General features: G+C 36.4%; 1 protein-coding gene across 3 annotated transcripts; it reads right to left on the bottom strand.

Annotated features, from left to right (window-relative positions):
• Positions 1-1,869: 1,869 nt before the first annotated feature.
• LOC145641955 (uncharacterized) lies at positions 1,870-9,999 on the bottom strand. 3 transcript variants are annotated; one of them, XM_081693006.1, is made up of 11 exons: positions 9,730-9,999; positions 9,419-9,608; positions 8,072-8,230; positions 7,871-7,954; positions 4,709-4,777; positions 4,360-4,452; positions 4,131-4,274; positions 3,203-3,310; positions 2,487-2,538; positions 2,392-2,408; positions 1,870-2,264 (listed from the first exon to the last, which is right to left on the bottom strand). In XM_081693006.1, the coding sequence occupies exons 2-11, from the start codon at positions 9,509-9,511 to the stop codon at positions 2,232-2,234; spliced, it is 852 nt and encodes a 283-aa protein (XP_081549132.1). In that variant the 5' UTR covers positions 9,512-9,608; positions 9,730-9,999; the 3' UTR covers positions 1,870-2,231. The 3 variants fall into 3 exon arrangements, with proteins under 3 accessions (XP_081549132.1, XP_081549119.1, XP_081549125.1); XM_081692993.1 differs by having other exon boundaries at positions 9,419-9,999; XM_081692999.1 differs by having other exon boundaries at positions 3,203-3,304; positions 9,419-9,999.
• Positions 10,000-18,127: the final 8,128 nt, after the last annotated feature.

Here is an 18,127-nt window from a genome sequence, read left to right as displayed (position 1 = left end):
ACAGCAATAAGGTTCTATTACTCACCTAGAGGGCTAGGCTAGACATTGGTCGACAACTCGACACTATGTCAATTTGGGTTAGTGAGTCGGGTTTAATTATAGCGGATTAAGTTGAGTAAAGTCAGCTAGTTAGATGACTTTAAATTTGAATCATGCTTATGTGTCCACAAGAGTTGAGAAATAAATCAAATTCTTTTAGAGTTTTAGTATTGAAAATTCACAAGTGATCAAGTAAAAAATAACCACCATAAACTATCCTATGTGGCAAAATGTAGCCCACAATAATAAAAAGTGTATTATTAAGATTAATGTTGGCAAACTAGCCCCTCCTTCCCCCGCTGGCACGACTCCTAACTCCTTAACTTATCTAAATGAACATACTTATGTTCGTGTTCAAGTTCATTTATTAAACGAGCTTTAAAATTTGTTCAAGCTCGGCTCATTTATTAAATAAATGAATATGAACGAGCTTCAACCGAGCTCGAATCCGAGTAGAATATTGATCGGCTTGGTTCATTTACACCCCTATGGTCATGGTAGTCATTGTTTTTACCGTGACAACCCATCTAATCGCCTAAGGGTGCTTATGAGATGAGATAACTCGCAAGCTACTTGAGTTCGACTCGGTCAAAACTCGACTCGTCTCGAGCTCGAGATTGACTCAAAATGTTAACGAGTCGAGTAGCTCTTTACTCAACTCAAAAGCTCATAAAAAGCTAGAATTCCTGTATATAATATTATATTTACTAATAATTAAAACATTTTGGTAAAAAAAAACTTTATGTTACATTAATAATTAATAAATAACAATTATTTATATACTCATATGTATGATCATACATGTATTTATCAAACGACAAAATTAAAGATAATGAAGAAATGTTACACTAAATAGGAATATACTAACACGGATCAAGTTGCAAGCTACTCGAGATCGACTCGGTCAAACCTCGACTCGATTTACTTCGACTCAATATGTTAACGAGTCGAGTCAAGTCGAGCTACCCCAAACTCGAACTCGACTCGCATCATAAGCACCCCTACCATGCACATTTGCTACTAAGTGTGAGAAGTCAATTTGTCCATGTTTGCTACGTATTGTGAGAAATGATACCTAATTGCCTCAGGAGTTATAGGTAGGGATGTCAGTGGAGCGGGTCAAGTAGGAGACCCGCCCCAGTGGGGCGGGGATGGGTCTTGGTTTGGCGAGTGGTGGGGCGGGAATGGGGATGAAAACCATACCCGCCATAGGTGATGGGGCGAGGTGGATTTTAGGTTGTACCCGCCCAATCCCCGCCCCGCCCCATCCGCCCCAATTCGTACCCACCCTATTCCCACCTTATACCCACATTTATTTATCTTTTAAAACAAATTCTATACTTTTATACTATTTTATAAAATGTTAATTATAATACTTTGTAATACACTTATATTATAAATCAAAAGATGTGTAATATTTAAAATGTTTTTTTTTTCTACATTAATTATGTAGGATTGTGTATTTGAAAGGTGGAAGTTAGGTGGGTCTTGGGTGGGGATTAGGCGGGTCTTTGGCAGGGATTAGGTAGGGGTGAATATCCAAGTGGAGGGTGGGGCGGAGATGGTTTTGAAATTGTACCCCCCGGGGCGGGGATGGGGATGAATTTTAGACACGCCGCGGGAATGGGGATGAAAATGTTAGGTGGGGATGGGGATGGGGATGGGGATGGGAATGCCAACATCCGCCCCGCCCCGCCCCATTGACATCCCTAGTTATAGAGCGTCAAGTACATAATTGTCCATGAAACTATTACTATAATAAGCAATAATTTTTTGACAATTTGTCAATCAGCCTTGTAAGCTCAAAAAGATCAAAAAATACTCCTTCCGTCCAAAAATAAGTCGCATAATTAAGCATATGCCATTAATGCCAATGTCAAATAAAAAAAACCTATATAAATATTTCATTCTTAGGATCATGGTAAAATCAACCACAACCAATCCACCATATCAGTGATTCAGTACATATGACGACTTTTTTCAAACCTCCTACAAAACGGACAGAGAGTATATAGTATACTGATTACTGAGATCTTGTTAATGCTACCTGAAATACCTTTTCAGTATCAGGATTTGTTTCTCCATACTGTATCTCACTTTGTTGCTTTCATGGTGTCAATTGTCGCTAGACATGTAAAGCTACAAGTTTAATGTCACAGGGTCTTAATGTTGATGATTTTTGTTGAGTATGTTCAGCCCAAAAGCAGGTGCAATTTCTTATTCACCTGTATGCAATATTATTTGAAAGTTGATAAATAAAAGATGGAAAGCCAAAAAGGTATGCAGCAGCTAACTGATTCTGCTATTGAGGTTCCAAAACCCGACTTTACAAGATTTGAGCTAAGAAAACACCTCCTGAACTTGACCATCTGTTATAGCAGAGAAACTGGTCAGCCAGAGAGTAGGAAGGTTTTATATGTAATAAATTAGTAAAGAGTGCAACTCACCAGCAAGACTAACAGCAAAATTTGCTTGTGCATCTGCATCAGAGTTGAATTCCTGCAAGTAATCCTTGGTCATGACACAGACATACGATAAAATTCATTGTGCAATTTGGTAAAGTATTCAAACAAATGGTTTATTTCTCATCTCATCCACATATCAGTACGAGCCATCAAAGATCCCACAAGTATATGCCCTAAGGGATAGGGTTGATCAGTCAAGATGTGCAATGTTAAACCTTAACCAGTTGAGAAATACAGGCTGCGAAACATTTATAAACTGAAAATTAAGTAAACACATCTACAAAAAAAACTATGCTTCTCAATTCAATAAACTTTCTACTCTGCTAAAGACGAGCCAAAGGACCACCCACATCTAAGCAACCCAAATACAAGAAGGTAATTCCTATCCAAAAACAAAAAAAGTGATAAATTGTGAGTTCTAAGATAATTTTGATGATCCTGAAAGAAGTTAAGACACATTCAAGATAAACACCACCCCCCACCCCAAGCGCAAAAAAAAGAAAAAGAAAAGGAATAGACAGCACACTAGTGTGCCTTCAAGACCAAATTCTACCACTTAGCTAATGGCTGCTTTAGTAGCAAATACTCAAAGGAAGATGAAACCAAATGAGTGAATGCAAAAGGTACAAGCAAGAGCAAAAGTAATAGATGTAAATCAAGTCGTATGTTTTAAGACCAGCTTGTGGCAGCATACTCACCCTTAAAACATGACTGATCTTAAAAGATGTGAACTTGTTGATCAGAAGCTTTGCCTCTGCATGCAAGGTAGACATATTTTCATTCTTGACTTTCCATAAACCCTGAAGCTGCATTTTAGAGGCAATGTCAAATCCTAAACAAATTAAGTACACAAAAAGGCAAGAATATGCATCAACAAGTCTCAGCAAATAAAGTTTCTATATGTAAGAAAAAGGCATATTTGCCAGAAAACACCTAATAAATAAATTTAAAAAAATTGTGGGAAATCACCTTGTAAAAATGAAAATAAATAAATAAAATAAAAAAAAGTGTGTTTAATTTAAGGTGGTGTATCACAAATATAATTTAATTTAAGGTTTATTCTTAAAAGTTTTATTTATAAGGTGGTTTCCCACAAAAAAGAGTGTTTTATAAGGTGATTTTTGGCAAATTTTCCTAAGAAAAAGGAAATTGCATGTAAGTTCAGCATGTTCATTATGACAAAGTAGACAACCAACAAGTTTCAAGATTGTGCGTAGAGCATCAGTGTGTTGGTAAAAACGCTTAGTATTTTATGTAGGACAGATTTTACAATGCAGAACATAAACCAATATTGAAGACCATAATAAATTATGGTTCTTATTTTTCTCATTTGTAAATCAGAACAAAAAGTCTATCCTTGGTGTATGACTACACCAGGCAAATACTATCAATCTAGCCTTAATTATATAGCTAGGATTCAAAAGATCACATGGTGCCTAGTAAAGTAATTTACTATTTCTGAAGGTTAGGAAAATGATATCACAAAAGACAGACTAATAGCCCTTCTTCCTCTACTCAAACAAGAAAGAGCAAATAAAAGATATCAAGGTTGACAGAATATCACTCTCCTCGAGGAATAACATCATGAAAAAACTTGTTCCCCATAAGAAAAAGAGAAGGTAAAACCTGCATGCAGACAAGTTTGCTGTCACCTTGCGCTTGAATATTTGTATAACCCATCTCAAGAGCTTTCTTTAATCCTAAAATAACAGCTCGATATTCAGCCGCATTACAGGTGGCAGTTCCCAAGCCTTGACGTATTCTACAAATCTAGATGGATACTCAAATCAGTTAGAAAAAGTAAAATCTGATAACTAGAAACTCAAATATATTATTAATGATATTAATTTTATACCAAGCTTCCATTTAAAGTACGAAGCACAGCTCCAGCACCAGCTTGTCCAGGATTTCCTTTAGAAGCACCATCAAAATGAAGAATACAAGATTGCTGTCAATCACAAACAAGGGATCAGATTCTACTGGAATCACTGCAACATCTAATCAATAAAGCACCATCAAATATTCCATTCCTGGATGATAAAAACACTCTTGAGCTTTTAGAAGCAAAAGTGGACACATACGTCACCAAAGAGTCATAAACATGGTTATTGTTTCATACAAAGAAAAAAAAAAAAAGAAAAAGCAAACATAAGAACAAACAAATAAACAAATGTCAGAGTTCAGAGCAATTCAAACATACTCACAGTATCAGAAGGCACAATATCCAACTTTTGAAGCTTGCTCAATGGATCTGTAGAGGTTCCAACATCTCCCTGCAAAATGAAAAACACTTGTGACTTTTCGCACTGGCAATATCAAGAAATTAGATTTCTTTTCAAATTCAGAAACACATCAAAGCAGCCATTTGTGCTTCAACACAACAGAATTCTCCCGGGAAGAAGGATGTGTAAAAAAGAAAATTATTGATGTATTAGGGCTCACAGCCAGTAATTGAGTGACAGAAAAGCGATGCAGAGTACAATCAACCCCATTTTGATACATCTTTCTCATATAATGCTTAACAACCCCTGCTGCAGATGATCACAAGAAAGCTGGATTTTTAAAGTCTCCAAAGCAATCAGTAGGTAGAAAAACCCTTATAATATGACCATTTCTATTCATTGCAAGGCGAATCTTCAAATTCTGTGAGTCATCATATGTTAGTCCTGAACTATAAAAACTTACCGCCTCAGTAACTGTACTCATCTAAAACTTATTATTTGGTTTCTTTCTGTAGGGACTTGCAAAACAACAGCTTACAGGGAACAGTTCCTGACAAGTTAAGCGCTTTAAAGAAGCTCCATCTACTGTAAGAGATTAAATCTTGCATACAATGTCGTAATATTCCCCCAAGAATTCCATCTTTGTGTGTATACTCTACTAAAAAAGAGGCTATCTTCAGTAACCTGGAAAAATAAATTAAGAGGGCCTCTTTCGCACTCTTTGAAGAAAGAGGATGTGATTCTCAAGTAAGATTGAACAAAGCCTTAGTTCTCTAGTTCAGCAGCTGGTTGAAAACAAACCATTAACCTTGATTGTAATAATGTAATTTTGGCTCAGGATACAGGAAATTGTGCCTGTCTTTCTCTACATCTGCTTGTAGCAGTTCAGGAGAAGCTCCAATCGAGGCACCTCAATTTACTTTAATCCCTGAAAGGAAGCACAGAGGCCACACACATAAAGCCATCATACTTGGTGCAGTTATTGGAAGCATATGTGTGGTTATTTTGATTGGTTTGTCGGTGTTCTCAATCTTCTCATATGTGATAAAGAAAACCCCAATGTTGAATAACATATCAAGTAAGCTCAACTTGTTTCTGAGCCCCTATTTCAGTACTTTGGTACTGATTCTATTATGAACATCATGCCTTCACCCTAACATGGGTATTATACTGTAATGCTCAGAGGAAGAAGCTGAAATCAGAAATTGGAATGCAGATAGAGTCTTTTCTTACAAAGAAATTAAAAAACCGACAAATAACTTTAAGGATGTAATTGGGCAAGGGAGTTTTAGGTCTGTTAACATTGGGAAGCTTCCTGATGGAAAGATGGTAGCAGTGAAAGTTCGATCTGATAAGACTCAACTTGGGGAGTTGGAGCTGATTCCTTTGGTAACGAGGTTCAATTTCTAAGGTGAACAGACAGAATTATTACATTCGTACTTGCTGCATATACAATATTCTAACTACTAGCAGAGTAACAGTAGAGTTCCTTATAAAAGGTTTGTATTTGTTTTAGGTTCATCTACTATCACAAATTAGACATCAGAACTTGGTATCTTTGGAAGGGTTCTGTCACGAATCAAAGCAGCAGATATTGGTTTAAAAAACATATGCGTGGTGGATCACTAGCTGACAGCCTATATGGTAAGGTAGCAACATCAAAAAGCTAAGGGTACGCAAAATTTATTTTTTCATTGGTCTTTGAATTACCAACTCTTTCACTTGGCCATGATCAGGTTCAAACAGTAAGAAATTCACCCTGAACTGGGTTTGGAGACTTAAAATTGGCATTGATGCTGCTTAAGGTATGGTGAGACAGATGAATAGTTACAAGTTATTGTAGCAACTTGTGAATGAAAATTTTGCCCTTCAAATTTTAATAAAATGTATGTAGCTCATCTGTGTGCCCCATGCCATCTTCACTATTGTTCTGATCAGTATCATCACTCATATATAGCTGTTAGATATTAACTTCTTGGAGAAAAGAGGCTAGAAGTTTTTTTGAATTTGGTCTGATCTATGGCTAAGCAGTCACTAACTCATTTTGGCATACTTGTAGGGTAAATGTAGGTTATAAAAACTTTGCTGTTATAGGATTTAGCAATGCTTATCTCTTTTCCTTTTGGGACAATAATCTGTATACATTATCTTTCCAATGTTCAGTGTGTCAAGTTTGACCCACAAGCTGGATCAGTTCTGCATATTGAATTGGCTGGATCAAACTCAAGGCAAAAACATAAACCAGGCTAGATCCACTGCTGCATGTTGCCTGCTTGTGCTGCTTGCCTGCTGCATACTGCCTATATGTGCTACCTACTGGACAGCTGCTGTTGCCTGCCAACTCCCAGCTTTGAACAATTTTGATTTTTTTTTTTTTTTTTTTTTTTTTTGGGAGTAAAATTGTAATATAACAATCATTTATTATTGAAAAATCCATGTTTATATTTATGCATGTATTTGTGTACCAATTCAGGTGAAAAAAGCACCCAAAAAAATTAGGCATTAAAAGGCACTGGTTAGTCAGTCAAACAGTGACTGGAGTTTTTATAGCCATGCATTATAGAGTATACACCTCATGTGGATCTAGCTTTCAACAGTGTAGAACACATTATGAGGGAAGTTGAAGGGGGCTGGTTGCTCCAATGACCTCGCCTCTCCCGATTCTTCCACCGTCCGGGTTTCCGCCCATGCTATGCTCCCGGTTTGGCCCTTGAATTAGTGCTCATTAAAAAGGGCACTGGTTCAGAACCGGTGCCCATAACCTCTATAATGGGCAACCCCTTAAAGGGCAGCGGTTCAAAAACGTTGCCCAGAGCCGGTTTTGAACCGGTGCCCATTTATCTTTTTTTCCTAGTGCTTCATAATCCCTAACCCCTTAAACAAACAAAAAAATTATTAAATCCCCACACTCCCTTTTTATCCCTTCAAACAAACACGCTGTAGTACAAGCAAGATTCATCCATGGAAATAAACAAGAAGAAATATTTCTATCGACAGCCATATTCCACAGAGAATCATGATAAGTCTATATGACATGATTTGTATCAGACCACAAAGCAAATGTTAATGATATGCCAGTAATGTGAGACAAAACGCTTTAAAGCAGCCACTGATCAATGCGGCTTAATAAAAGCTAAAACTAACCACATTTCCAGTTCCTAGCACGTCATGAGGCCTCTTCTGTGGCAAATCAACGCTGGATGTCTCACCTTTGGAAGATGTAGGTTCCTAAATAGCAATGGAAATAACACTATAGTTACAAAGCTAAATAGATTTGCATGAATAAAACACAAAGAGTTTATTATACATCAACCACAAGCACTTTTGAGTGAAAGCAGATCTAACCAGAAAAGGGCAAGGAACAAGTGTGCCAAAGAGATCATCTTTCAGATCAGAAGCTTTGATGGTATAGAGAGCATTGTGAAGCCCACGGGAGGCAAGATATTCTTCATCATCCTTAGGCAAAGAATATCCTTTATATACACTTACTGGAGGATCTGATATCTGCGCCATTAAAAAGAACAGTATATTGACATTATTACACTCTCCTTTGAGATGTCACAAAAGAATTTAGCAAAGCTAAAGATAAAATATGAAAATGTAAACTTTGTCCATGTCAAAACAAAGGGTACTCCTTAAAAACAAAACTTAATTAAGTTAAGACAGTTCAAGGGAATACAATAAGACATTGCAACTTCAGAAATACTCCGTAGAAAAAACTTAATTGGCAACTAGCAAGCATACCCCCATCAAGGTTAGATTATCTATAACTCCTTTGTAAAGCATAATCCCGCATCTCCAGAAGGTAAGCTACAAATACCTTATCAATATGTCAAAAATAAAGTGTGGACTGTGGATAGTCCTACTTAAGATATATGAGCAATGTATCCATCATTATGCACATTTCTTAGTACGTTCTATCATTATTAAGATTCCATGGTATAGTCCAAATAAAGGTTTACAAATCCCAAAAGCTATCTGCACTAAGCCCAATTAAGAAATCCAATACAAGTAAAAACCCCCAATTCCCCAAACCAGCTTTATCCTGAAACTAAACCCTTAGTAATGTGAACTTCTGATGCAAATGCATAACAGGAACAATCAATAGTATGAACAAACAAGCAAGTACAGCAGCTTTCTCTAAGACATAACTCATAGTCAACCATGCAAGCTATATTCTGTCAGCTAATTGTATCACACATTTCATACAAGAGAGTTTAATGTATCAATATCACTACAGCATTGAATAGGAATGGAGGATTCCATTGCCTCGCAAATCCCGATTGCAAACTAAAGGCTCTTAAACCCACTCACCCCAACGCCCCCCCCCCCCCCCCCTTCTCTTGATATGGGACTTCATGTATGTTTAATTACTAAACCTAAACATGTAACATTGTATCAATAAATGTCATCAATACAACATTATAGGCCATTTCATAATACTAAAACAATGACCCATGCCAATTTACAAAACCAGACCACCAATGCATTCTAATTATATATATAGTGAATTGGCCAAAGAATACAAATTTGGACCATAATCAGATGTATAGAGTCCAACAAATTGCATTACAACACAAATAATCATTCCCCAAATAAAAAACGGAGCATAAAACACAAACTAGTATAAATCCTTCAAAACATTACTGATAATATTGAAAATTGAAAACAAGACAAAGTAAGAAAAATCACCGAAGAGCTAACTTGAGCTTGGCATTCACTCAAAGTCTTATAAACACCAACAACATCCCCCTTTCTAACAACAAAAAACGCATCCTTTTCCATCTCCTTACCGTCCTCCACTACCGGTTCTGGTTCCGGCTTCGATTTACGCTTCGTGGGAGACTTCCTCTTAGAAGAATAACAGTGAATTGCACCAAACCTTGAGAAAACAGACGATGAAGAACTCAAACAGATAGAATTAACAAGTGGGTGATTGAAACTCCTTTTCAAAGACAAATTGGAAGAAGAACAACTCCCACAAAATGTAGAAGAAGTAGTACCCAGAATAGAACGAGCTGATTTAAGAAGAATTGAAGCAGTAATATGGGATAACAAGCTATTCATTACAATGTATTATACCCACCAAAAAATGGGTGGTTTTTTTGACAGAAATGAGCATAACCCACCAAGGGAAGAAGGGTGGGGTGGCGGCGTAGATGGGTTTCCGGCGAATCCGGTTGCCAGCGGCGGAGGAGGAACAGCGATGATGTTGGATTTTTTTGGGTTTATTAAGGGTTTTGTGAAGGGGCAATTGTATATTTAGGCGACTGAAAAAGATAACCCAGAAGAAGCTGCTAATTGCAATGCTTGGTATTTGAATTGATGCAAATATTTTGGATTAGACTAGCTAAGGGCTTCTTAATTTCAATTCAGTTCACTTCAGTTCAGCTATAATCAGTTCAGTTCAGCTTTAATCAGTTCTGTTCAGCTTCATTCAATTCAGCTCCCAATTTCCCCTTCTCTCATAAAATATTCATTTAAGCTCAGTTCAGCTCCAATCAGTTCAATTCAGCTTAGTTTAATAAATGTGAACAGACTCTAAGCTAGAGAGAAGACTGGACATATCACATATGGCATATGCTACTGCTTGCAAGGAATGAGTTGATTTGAGTAGAATAGAAGCAGTAATTTGGGAAAACAAATTACTCCCTCTTTTTCGCATTAATCGCAACACTTTTCTTTTATATTTGTTTTATATTAATTACAACACTTCTATATTTAAAAAGGATCTATCATTATTTTATATTGTGGAATTTCTCTCTTTCATTAACTCCACTTTTACAAATACTTTTGTTAAATAAGAGACAAATAAAGAAAATATTCTCTATAATCACATTCAACTTCATGGCTACAATATACAAGTATATATAAAGTTAGGATAACAACCTAAACTTTCCACAATATTCTATCATATCTTTTCATAAGATATGCTACCTAAATATATCACAATAATATCCTAGATTATCTAGAATATCTCAAATACCCCCCTCAAGTTGGAGCATACGGATCATAGATGCCCAACTTGCGGAGTAAAAATTCAAACTTGACTTTTCCCAAAGCCTTTGTAAAAATGTCAGCAATTAAAGCGTTGTAGGCACATATGACGGTTTGATGAGACCATCTATAATAGCATCTCTCACAAAATGACAATCAGCTCCAATATGTTTCGTTCGCTCGTGAAACACTAGGTTTTGCGCAATGTATAAAGCCGATTGACTGTCACAATACAGGTGCATGTCACTCTTATGTCGCACACCTAAATCACCCAAAAGCCGCTTTAGCCACTTCAACTCACAGCTCACTGCGGACATTGATCTATACTTTACTTTGGCTGAGCTTTTAGCTACCGTGGGTTACTTCTTGGTCATCCATGACACAGGAGATAGATCAAGGAACACAAACCAACCTGTCAAGGAACGCCGAGATAACGGACAACTCGCCCAATCCGAATCACACCGTCCTTCAATTCCAACTATAGAGCACTATCAAATCTCAGCAAGATACCCTGACTTGGACTTTTCTTCAGATATCTCACAACTCGCAAGGCAGCATCCTGGTGCTCTACCCTCGGGATCTGCATAAATTGAGATAAAATATGGACAGAATAGACCAAGTCTGGCCTAGTGACAGATAAATAGATCAAACGACCTATAAGACGTCTATACCTCTCTACATCATGAAAAAATTCCCCATCCGCCAGAGCTAGCCTGTGGTTTTGCTCCATTGGAAAATCTACAGGTTTTGCATCAAGCAACCCTGCTTCTGTAATAAAGTCCAAGGCATACTTCCTCTGACACATGAAAATTCCCTGCTTAGTTCGGGCTATCTCTAGCCTTAAAAAATATTTTAGAACTCCTAAGTCTTTCACCTTGAAACAATTCCCCAAATATGCTTTGAATGACAACATGGCAAACTTATCATTCCCTGTAACAATTAAATCATCAACATATACTAGCACATTAAGTTGCATTTTCCCTCTTGTCAGAATAAAAAGAGAATAGTCATAGTATGACTGCTTAAAGCCATAATTTTTCAACGCCGTTGTCAATTTTGCAAACCAACATCTAGGAGCTTGATTCAAGCCATATAATGACTTCTTCATCCTGCACACTTTCCCAGTATTATTTTTGTTAAAACCAGGGGGAATTTTCATGTATACCTCTTCATCCAAGTCACCATGTAAGAAGGCATTGTGGACGTCCATTTGATGGACTTCCCAGTTCTTTACTACTGCAACTGCAAGAAAAGTTCGAACTATCACCATCTTTGCCACCAATGCAAATGTCTCATTATAGTCTAGACCTTCAACTTGATGATGACCAAATATGAAAAGTCTTGCCTTCAATATCTGAAGATTCCCGTGCTCATCATACTTCTCTTTGTAACCCATTTACTCCCGAGCGCCTTCTTGGCAGGTGGTAAATTTTCTAACACCCATGTGCCTTGCTCTTCAAGAGCTTGATTCTCATCAGCCATTGCCTTTCTCCAACCTTCATGCCGCATGGTTTCCTTGAAATTTTTTCGGCTCATGACTCCCTGTAATTGTTGCAATATATTTTCTATGTTTCACCGAAAATTTGTGAGAATCAACAAAGTGTGTTATGGGATAATAAACAGTGCTTGAGGAAGATGTCACGGATGAATGTTGATGTGTGAATGCACTATTATTTCGACTGGTGTACGTGAGTCACATAACCTCTGAGTTTAACTAAAGGGATCTTCGGTCGCTTCCCTTTACCCATGTCACAAGTAGTCTCACCCTACTCAATGTCTTCGACAAAACCACCCAACTGGGGTTGTCGATGTTGCTGCTGTTCGGGAGCCGTGGCTGCTGCACCACGATCTGCCGGAGGCGAGTGAGGGTCTGCGTGCTGCTCCCCCACACCAGCGCCGGCAGGCAACCCAACGAGCACATCATCAGTGCTGCTGGCAGTCCCTACCACAGTCTGGTCGTGGCTGGGGGGGGGGGGGGGGGCGCCGCGGACTGCCCGTGGTGTTCTCTACCTGGGTGGCTAAGGTAGTGTTTGGAATCCTAAAAGCTAAATGCTCCACAAGAAGGAGTGGGTGGCGAGGATGGCGTGAGAACAAAGAATACGCTAACAGGAGATAGAAAGGAAGAGAGGAAGAGGGGGAAAGAGGAGAGAGAAAGAAATATACTTATATATACTTTGTATATAAGCCAATAAAAGTAATATATTAGCCAATTAATAATGTCTGATATCAGTTAACATTAAGGGACATATCAGACATTAATAAAATGTATCAGCCAATAAAAGATATATATCAGCCAACAAGATAAATACATCAGCTAACTAAAAGTACTTATTAGCCAACAAAAGATACATATGATCCAACAAGAAGAGTATATCATGCCAATAGAGAGAACATATCAGCCAACAAAAGATACATATAAGCCAACAAGAGGAGTATATCAACCAACAAAAGGTACTTATCAGCCAACAGAAGGAACATATCAGCCAACATATCAGCTAACAAAAGATATATATCAGCCAACAAGATAAATACATCAGCTAACAAAAAGTACTTATTAGCCAACCAAAGATACATATGATCCAACAAGAAGAGTATATAAGCCAATAGAGAGAACATATCAGTCAACAAAAGATACATATAAGCCAACAAGAGGAGTATATCATCCAACAAAAGATACATATAAGCCAACAAGAGAAGTATATCAGCCAACAAAAGGTATTTATCCACTACAAGAAAAATCACTTTTCGTAGCGATTATTTCGTAGCGATTGTTCATTCGCTACAATATGCAAGCATGTTTGTGAAATAATTAAGGATGTCGTATCATTTTTACAATCGCCATGGTTTTCCCATATAAAATCGATACGGAAAGCATAATAATACATATCCACACTATTTTTACACATTTATATAATTTTGAGAAATCGTATCATTTACAATCGCCACTAAATCCTAAAAATCGATACGAAAAGCCTTTTCAACACTAGATATATAAATGTTGTTTGACAAAGAATACATAAAATATGTCATAGCTTATTGGTGAAACATTTAATATAAGAGTTTGAGGTTGCATGTTCGAATCTTGTAAATATCATACGCATGTTTTTTTTTTTTGAAGAAAATGAGTTAAACATTTATAGCGATTGTAATCGCTACAATAATCACCACGATTGGATGTAGTTTTTCGTATCGATTATTGAGGCCAACCCCATCGATATTGAAAACCACTACTAAAGGCTAAGGCAACGGGGGATATTGTATCGAATGACCATTCGTTGGGAAAGATTTTTGTTTCAATTACAATCGATACTAAAGGTTAAAATAATCGCTACGAAAAGGTTATTTTCTTGTAGTGATCAGCCAATAGAAGGAACATATTAGCCAACAAATGAAGTATATCAGCCAAAAAAAGCAACAGGTAAACCAACAAAATAAACATATCAGCTAACAAAATGAAACATATAAACCAATAATTAAAATATACATATCAACTAACAAAATAAATATGTCAACCAACTAAAGAAACACATAAGCCAAATTATTATGTTTGATATCAGCAAAAAAAAAAAAAAAAAAAAAACATATCAGTTCACAAAAGGAGGATATTAGCCAACACACGAAACATATCAGCTAACACACGAAACATATCAGCTAACACAAGAAACATACCACCCAAGCCTCCCGCACTAAACAATTCGTGCGTCCGTACACACGCAATACCTTATCTAATAAGAAACACTTATAAGATGATATGGTTTCATTTAATTCGTCTCTATTAAAGATAAATAATAAGTTATCACTACAAGAAAACAGGTCATTTTCGACGGAAAAATTCCGTCGGAAACACCCTGAAATCCGTCGGAAAACCAGTTTCCGACGGAATTTCGTCGGAACTATTTGTCGGAAGACACTTTATAGGAAAATTTAACTTTTCCAACGGAATTTTCCGTCAGAAGACATTTTCCAGCACCGCAAAAATCCGTCGAAAAATTCCGACGGATACAACTCCGTTGGAAATCTCTGACGGAAATTCCGTTGGAAAATGCTTTCAGAATTTTTTTTTAAAAAAACACGTCGTACCACCACCGGCATGGCATATCACCAATTCCAACCCCTAACTAACCCTAACCCCAACATTAGACAACCACAAATTCACCTCTATCCTACCACCACACACCACCACCGACACCACCGTACCTAAAAACCTATTGTCAACCCCACCCCTACCCAACTAACCGAACCACACCACCATACCCCTACACAACCACCGAACCACACCACCGCCACCTGACCCACCGCAAAAAATATAAAACCCACAAATAAAACATATCCTTCCACCCCTGTCCACCTTCTACCACCACCACCACTCACCACGTCACCTCCAACTCAGATCTGCCTGCAAAGCCCACCACCACAACCCTAACCCTAATTGCCGCCCACCACCACCATGAAAAAAAAAAACAAGAATCCAGATAAAATAAAAATTAAATAAAATTAAAAAGAGATACTTACCTTAATTCCACCATAAAACTTCAAAATCGGGTTTATAAGGAGAAATTCAACCATGAAAACTCTAGATCTAGAGTTTTCATGGTTGAATTTCACCAAAAAAAAAAAAAACCTTTGTTTTCATACAAATAAATTCGACTAGAGAAGAAGGAGAAATGGAGAAGCAGGGGCGGAGAAAACGAGGAGGAGGGAGAAGAAGAACAAGGAGCGAAGAAGAAGAGGAGGGAGAAGAAGAAACGGAAAAGAGAAAGGGTAAAGGGAGAAGAAGAAGGGGCGAAGAAGAAGAGGAAGAGGCAGAAGGAGAAATGGAAAGAATGAGGGGAAAGAAGAAGGGGTGGAGAAGAAGAAGGGGAGAGTTGAAAAAGGAGAACAGGAAGAATGAGGGGAAGAGAGAAAAAGAGAGGAAAGAGAAATGAAGGGGTAAGGGCGGCTGACTAGTGTTTTAATTAAGGTTGTTAATTTTTTCAACTTTTAAATTCTAAAATTCCGTTGGAAACACATACAATTCCGTCGGAAATTTCCGACAGAATTAATTTCCGTCGGAAATTTCCGACAGAATTAATTTCCGTCGGAAATTACTTATTTTTCGGCGGATTAATTCGTAGGAATTTCCTACGGAATAAAATCCGTCGAAAATTAAGTATTTTCCGACGGAATATAAATTCCGTCGGGAATTCCCGACGGATTTTTGACAGAAATTTCTAATTCATCGGAAATTTCCTACGGAAATTAAATCCGTCGGAAATTTCGTATTTTCCGACGGATTTTCGTGTCTGTCGAAAGTGTTCCGTCAGAAATGGACGTAATTCTTGTAATGTATCCGTGAAACATATGTTGCGGTACAAATTAAAGCAATCAACTTACATAGTAATGTAACTTAAGCTAAGCTTATGGTCATCGGCAAAATTATAACCTATCAAAAAAAAAAAATATCACAACGTAAGTGCTTTCAAGGCTTTTATCATGGCACGAACTTTAAGCTGTTGGTCCAACTTAGCCTACTTAGATGTCATTATAGTATGTAGACACTACTAGATCATCACTAGTGTAAGAAAACTACAACCATCTTTTTTATATGTTATAAATCATTAGATTAGATTTGCCTAATTAACTTGGCTTTCAACTCTAAGTATTCATGATAATTATATGTAGGTATAATATGGTGCTTAATCCTAAACTCCAACGACAATCATTCAACATGCATGAGTGCATGACTACGGAAACTAGCGAAATAATTTGAGTATACAATAATGTGACCGGTAATAATTTCTAATTTTCACTCAAGAAATTTGATTTTTATTTAAGACGAGTACAAAATAGACTTTGGGGTTTGGGCCTTATTGGTTGGGTTTTTTATCTATTTGTGGGTTTGATTTGAATAGACAATTTAAACTTTTTTGTATATGGTTTAATTTAGCTAGAACTAGATAGTCCACACTAATTTTATATGGATTAATACTTGTGCAAATGTGTTTTAATTGTAGCTTATTTAGATCCATGATCAATCCTAAAATTCAATTTTCTAGCCTCCTAAGGACATCTTGCAAGTATGCGTAAATAAGCTAATTTCAGATATGCAATACAAAACAAAAAAGATTCGCTTGTGCTGTAATAAAATGAAGAAATGATGTCTAAGTTGAGAAGATCATTCGATTTTGGCTTTAGATTAAATGTCTGAATCATTTACTGTTTCGTAAAAAAATAAGCCTTAAATATTGTACAATATCAATATTTAATGTATTATTCCGTAATTAATAAAAATTAAGGGGATTTTGTAGCTAATAATTAAAACATCATACGTTAACTCTTCACTTAAAACTAATTTTTATCTCTTCATGGGAAGCTCCTAAAGGAACTTAATAGCTAGGCTCTCCATTTACTTTCTCCTAGCTACTTGTGTAGTATATGGTGATGAAGAACACATTGCATTATTTAGCTTTTCTTCTAGACTTATGATTATTTACACTATTTCATACTATAAATTAAAAGCTATAGCCTAAAAAATGGCATGATTTGGCTCATTTTTTTAGACTTATTATGATCATAAAATCAACAAATTAAAGTAAACCATATGACCACTTGCATTACCAAAAAAATATAAAATAAATATTAGATAATCTTTTAATTTAATTTGCTAGTATGCATGAATCGATCTCGTGTAACTTTTTGACATTGCAGTAGCTTGCACCAATTATCTTTAAGTTAACATATCTAAGTTAAAACACTTTTTTGTTTTTTCAATGCAAATTTAGATATTTAGTATTGGTTCAAAGTATTAAGCAACGAAGAATTATTTTGAGTGCTCTACCAACAAAATGATGTTAATATAAAACTAGATATTTCCTAAATAATTACTTGTATCATAATTCTAGAAAATAATATTATTCAAGTTGAGTAGGCGAATATGTATTGATGTTAATATGAGTACTATACAAATTAACTACATAATAGTTCTAGCTTGTAGTAGCAAATGTAGACCACACAACATTATACAGGATATCGATTATGTAACACTATATGAATTTATCTTTTATGCAACTTGAATAACTAAACTCGTTGTATCCAATGCATTTACCCACTACTAAATTCTGCCATAGTAATAACGTCCTAATCTCCTTTGTTCCCTCAATCCCTCATTGTGATTTCCCTATCTACTAAACAATTTAAGTAAAGGTAGAGGATCGGATTCAGAGTTTGATAGTGATTAATGATACGAAAATTTCTAACAACGAAGTCTAAAATAGTTGTCTAGTTGACATCTCACTCGTCAAGCTATTGTATACAGCCGTACGCTGCCCAATTAAGTCGAAAAAGTTATATACTTATTGGGCCCTTATATGAAGTTATATATTTAAGTGAATGTTTAACAAAACAAAATTCAACGAAAAATGTCTA

This window comes from Chenopodium album, chromosome 1 (genome assembly GCF_948465745.1).
Source record: "Chenopodium album chromosome 1, dcCheAlbu1.1, whole genome shotgun sequence".
NCBI classification, from domain to species: domain Eukaryota; kingdom Viridiplantae; phylum Streptophyta; class Magnoliopsida; order Caryophyllales; family Amaranthaceae; genus Chenopodium; species Chenopodium album.
The sequence above is the reverse complement of the archived record's forward strand: the minus strand, read 5'-3'. Positions and strand labels throughout refer to the sequence as shown.

Coding starts and splice junctions, on each gene's coding strand:
- LOC145641955 (XM_081692993.1), bottom strand. CDS start 9,793: ATGAATAGCTTGTTATCCCATATTACTGCTTCAATTCTTCTTAAATCA. Junction 8,231..9,418: donor AAGCTCAAGTTAGCTCTTCG/GTGATTTTTCTT, acceptor TTAATGGCGCAG/ATATCAGATCCTCCAGTAAG. Junction 7,955..8,071: donor TTGTTCCTTGCCCTTTTCTG/GTTAGATCTGCT, acceptor ATTGCTATTTAG/GAACCTACATCTTCCAAAGG.